This window comes from Coffea eugenioides, chromosome 6, assembly GCF_003713205.1.
Source record: "Coffea eugenioides isolate CCC68of chromosome 6, Ceug_1.0, whole genome shotgun sequence".
Classification (NCBI taxonomy): domain Eukaryota; kingdom Viridiplantae; phylum Streptophyta; class Magnoliopsida; order Gentianales; family Rubiaceae; genus Coffea; species Coffea eugenioides.
In genome coordinates, this window is record NC_040040.1 from 18,027,805 (window position 1) to 18,033,051 (window position 5,247).

The 5,247-nt window shown below is 38.5% G+C and overlaps 1 protein-coding gene across 1 annotated transcript; it reads right to left on the minus strand.

The window, feature by feature from the left end:
* Window positions 1–297: 297 nt before the first annotated feature.
* Window positions 298–1,627, minus strand: LOC113773736. Its single transcript, XM_027318357.1, has 3 exons — window positions 1,436–1,627; window positions 837–1,280; window positions 298–636 (listed from the first exon to the last, which is right to left on the minus strand). The coding sequence occupies exons 1-3, from the start codon at window positions 1,625–1,627 to the stop codon at window positions 298–300; spliced, it is 975 nt and encodes a 324-aa protein (XP_027174158.1).
* Window positions 1,628–5,247: the final 3,620 nt, after the last annotated feature.

Sequence of the window (5,247 nt, forward strand, 5' to 3'; positions counted from 1 at the left end):
TTGAGGCCGCATTCAACTTCCTGAAGTCTATACACATTCGCCACCCATTCTGGAGTCTCATAGGTACCAACTTGTCTTTTTTATTTCGTACAAGTGTAATACCAGTCTTCTTAGGGACAATATGTACTGGACTTACCCACTCACTATCGGAGATAGGAAAAATTATTCCTAACTCCAATAACTTGAGAATCTCTTTCATTACCATCTTTTTCATGGTTGGGTTGAGTTTTCTCTGACGTTCCCTCACCGATTTTGCTTCTGGTTCAAGTAAAATATGATGCATGCAAACAGATGGATTTATACCTTTGATATCCGCCAACGTCCATAGATTACTGATTTGTACTCCTGCAAAACTCGTAGGAGTTTTTCTTCCTGTACCGCAGTCAAATCATTTGCAATGATGACCGGCAAAGTGTTGTGATCTCCAAGGTAGGCATACTTCAAGTGCTTTGGTAATTCCTTCAATTCTAACTTGGGTGTCTGTTCCACAGAAGGTAAAATTCTCTCATTAGGAGTAGGTAATGGTAAAAATGAGTCTATTGACCTGTCGGGAAGTACAGAAAGTGAGTGTAGTGACATAACTGCTTCTACAGTATCTTCATCATCCACACTTTCCACCTCTTCATTTGTCTTGCTCTACTGCAACACGAATTCCAACTTGCCTTCCATAAAATTATGCTCAAAGTCATCTTGCACAATTGAATTAATGAGACAAACACAATTAACAAATTTAGTATCATGCAGGTGTTTCATTATATCAAAATATTAAACGTGATAGTCTCCCCGTCAAATTCAACAGACAAGGTACCTTCATGCACATCTATCTTTGTACTAACAGTACTCATGAATGGTCTACCCAGAAGAAGCACAACTGAATTAGCTGAGTTATCATCATTCATGTTAACAATATAGAAATTCGCAGGAAAGATAAACTCATTGACTTTCACTAGGACGTCTTCAACCACACCCTCAGGGTAAACATTTGACCTATCGGCTAATTGTATTACTACCCTTGTTTCTTTTAGAGGTCCTAAATTTAAGGTCTTAAATATTGACAAAGGCATAACGTTAATAGATGCTCTTAGATCAAGCATACCTCTTTCTATCCTTTTCTGGCCTATGATGCATGGTATCGTGAATATTCCTGGATCTTTGCATTTTTGCGGCAACTTTCTTTGAAGGACTGCTGACACATTCTCACCTACCTTTACTTTGTCCTGGAGATTCAACTTGTTCCGATTGGTGCACAACCCCTTCAGAAACTTTGCATATTTTGACAACTGCCTAATCGTCTCAAGTAATGGGATGTTGATTTTCACTTTCAAAAGTTGTCCAAAATCTCCTTCTCTGACTCCTCTTTCTTGACTTTAGTGAACCTGCCAGGAAAAGGAGGGTTTATGTCAAAGGTCTTAGGAATGGATGGCGGGGTGCTTACCTTTTCTTTCTTGGGCTCATCGGACACTTGTTCATCTCCATCTCTTGTTGCTTCCAATTTTGAGGATTGCACATCCTTTCCACTTCGTAAAGGCATTGCACTTGCATTCTCTTTTAGATTGGAGATTACTTGAGATGGTAGCTTCCCTTTACCATTCTCAAAATTGCTTAATGAAGACGCCAGTTGTGACATTGTGCCTCCAAGGTCTTAATGCTTGCGCGTGTCACTTGTTAAAATCTCTGTTGGTCCTGCCGCATCTGACAAGTGCTGTCAGCCAGTGATTTAACCATGTCTTCCAGGGACACACTTGAATCAGATGTGGATGGTTGTTGTACTGGTTGCCTCTGCTGGAATGGTTGTTGGAATCCTGAAGGTTTTTGAGCATAGTTGAAGTTGGGGTGGTTCCGCCACCCTAGATTGTATGTGGGTACATAAGGGCCATTTCTCCTTTGTGGAGTCCAGTCACACCTCCCATGGCGCTGACTTGCTCGTACGGGTCTTTTTGAAGGGTCGGGCACATGTCAATCATATGTTCAGGAACAGCACATATCCTACATGCTTTAACTGCCTGTACTCGCCCTACTGCCATCTGACGAACCAGAGCCGTTAGTTCAATTAATTTATTCGTCAAATCAGAATGATTCACCTCATTGACCCTCATAGTCACGCCCTCAGATCTGACTCCAAACTGTTGAGAATTCTTAGCCATGTTCGAGATCAGTAGCTTAGCTTCATCTGTTGTCTTATTAACTAAAGCTCCTCCATTAGCTGCATCGACTATACTCTTATCCATGGGTAGGAGTCCCTCGTAGAAATACTAGACTAATAGTTGGTCAGCAATTTGATGGTGCGAGCAACTGGCACACAATTGTTTGAATCGTTCCCAATTTTCGTAGAGAGTCTCCCCATTTGCCTGCCTAACTCCACATATCTCCTCTCTGATGTTGGCGGCCCTGGAGGCTGGGAAGAATTTTTAAAGAAATTGTTGTTTCAATCCTTCCCAAGTGGTGATGGACCTTGATGGCAAGTAGAACAACCAGTCCTTAATCTTGTCGGCTAAGGAAAACGGAAATGCTCGCAACTTGATTTGGTCTTTAGTAAATCCTTGAGGCCTCATGGTTGAACACGCAACATGAAATTTCTTCAAGTGTTTGTATGGTCCTCACCTGCAACATCACGAAAAGTAGGTAATAAGTGAATTAAACTAGATTTTAGTTCAAAAGCCTCCTCAGTGTCAGGGTACGTAATGCACAGAGGCTGTTGGTTAACATTCAGGGTTGCAAGCTCCCTCAATGTCCTTTGGGTTGCCATTGTCTCGTTGGGTCCAGGCAAGTTTGCTTCCAGGTCAACTAATGAATCACTTAAGTCCGAATTTTGCTCAAGTCCAGATGGTTGTGCCGCTAAAGCTTTTTGCTTTTGCAACTTCGTCTCTTTCGTCAACCTCCTTACGATTTTCTCGATTTCGGGATCAAATTCGAGTCTTCATGTGCGGGAAGATCGAGGCATAAAACAAAGGCTAAACAAGCCTGTGCGATAAATCACTTCAAGCACCAGCTCCCCGGCAATGGCGCCAAAATTTGGTGGCTGTCAAACTACCAAAAATAAAATTTATATTAGACCTACTACCAAAACTGAATGAGTATAGTGGTGAGTAGGGTCGTTTCCCCAGAGAACCGGTAGACTTATCACACACAGATAATTGGGAAATTTTTGGAAAAGAGATAAAAGAAACAAATTAAAGATGTAAGGTCACTAACTAAATAATTGCAATAAGTGCAATAACTAAAGAATGTAATAAACACTTAATTGACACAATCAAGTCAAGGAGATAATCGCGGCACCGGTTCACGCAATTGATCATAAATACCTGAATTAATTCACACATTCACAAATAAATTGGTTAAAGCAATTCGACAACCGCCAAACCACCAATCTCTCCTTAATTATATGGTAGTTCAGAGACGCTCTTAAACTACCCTCTTGTAAATTAGATAACCTTAGAGACGCTCAAAAGATTTAATCTATTCACAACTTTAGAAATCAGAAAGACCCAATTCTACTTAACAAACACACATGCGGGTTCATTTCAGCTAAATTAATTATTCCTATGGGCACCGATTAGACTGCTTGTGAGGCAATGAAATTGTCCCGTTCGCCACTAATTTAAGACAATCAAGTGATACGCACCCTTGTCCTAATTGGCAATATACTATTCAGACAATTGAACAACAGACCATATTGATCCAATAAATGCAAACAATAATAGGCTGTTAAAACAAAGAATAATTAAATACCCACGAACGTGAAATTTAAATTAGAGCAAAACAATTAAAATGATCTCATAATTGTTCGTGCACCGGGTTTTGATTACTCCTCAACTAGATAAAAGTACTTAGCTTGATCTCATGCCGATTATGCAATTCATAGCTTCAAAGTAATGTCGTTATTGAAGAAGTAAAAGGTACGGCGGCTAGTCCTCCTCACGTACCGAAGGAAAAAACAAAATCAAAGTGAACAGGATAAAAGGTCAAAAGATAGAAGATGATTCCTAGTCTATTGCAGTCTTCCTTTTAAAGTCTTTACGTCACCCTCCTCCTTGCCAAATCGAAGTTTGTTTCTATAAAGGATTGCTTCCTTATTTTCTCCCTTCAATTGTTGTCAAAAGTCCTCTCTGAAAAGGTTTCCTAATCCCACGTATCTTCCAGCATGTCTCCCAAGGATTGCGGCAGCATCCAGGGATGGTCCACGCAGTCCGTCTTTTTCACGCAACCCTACGGTCTCTGACGTGGGCACGCCCTGTAAGGATTGATTTTCTGAAAATTCACTTCTTTTTGCCACTTTTAATACCAATTGCCTGCAACAGACGCATATGCCAATTATGAGTAGAAACCCATTACTCTGGACCATAAGTAGCCAAAATCAAGACCAAACATCAACGAATAAAGCGTACAATTATCTTACTATCACTTGTATCATTTTATAATATATAAAAATGAGTTTAGAGTAAATATGCTATTTACATTTCAACCGCAAGGGTAGGGCTATTTTGGAAATGTAAGAGCGTTTGAAGTGCAATTGGAGTATTAAATACGTGTCATTATAGCTAATTTGGTTTTGTTGTAATTACTGAGATGTCTTTTTAGACATTTAATGTTAAGAATAAGTTTGACATGTGACAGTGTTTGATATCTGATTAAACATTGGATAGAATTGAATTCAACTTGTACTTTAGTGAAATTACATAAAAGCCCTTCTAATCATTTAATTGTGTTAACATCTAAATCTCTTAATTTTCTAAAGCTTTTCTCATCAGTTATATGCAAACTTATAATATATAGATTTTAAGACACAATTAATACCAATTAATAAAAAAGTTTGATTTCTTGGCCGTTACCATAGTAACCCCCATTTATTCAAATTTATTTCATTTACTTACAGATTTGTTCCACCACAATCATGCAATCTATTGAATTCGGATGTTTGTTTTATTAGCTACTTCTCTTTCCCATTTTGCAACACCTTTCTCAATGAGTATGTTTTCTTTAGCTAATTTGTTAGGTCTGGTTCTAGAAAATTGATCAATGAAAATAATAAGGTTCTTGACAATTCAATAATGACAAAAATAAAACAAATAAATCAATTAGAGAAATATAAAATTTATGTGATTCGGTCAAACTGACCTACGTCCACGGGCGAACGGATAGCATATTTACTATAATCAAAAGAGAGTACAAAAGAAAGAGTACAAAACCCTACGAAATAATTTTCAGGTCCAAAAAGCATCTAAAACTTAAAATACAAAAGAGTCTAAA

Coding starts and splice junctions, on each gene's coding strand:
- LOC113773736 (XM_027318357.1), bottom strand. CDS start 1,627: ATGTCACAACTGGCGTCTTCATTAAGCAATTTTGAGAATGGTAAAGGG. Junction 1,281..1,435: donor ATGAGCCCAAGAAAGAAAAG/GTAAGCACCCCG, acceptor ACGATTAGGCAG/TTGTCAAAATATGCAAAGTT. Junction 637..836: donor GTAGACCATTCATGAGTACT/GTTAGTACAAAG, acceptor GTGTTGCAGTAG/AGCAAGACAAATGAAGAGGT.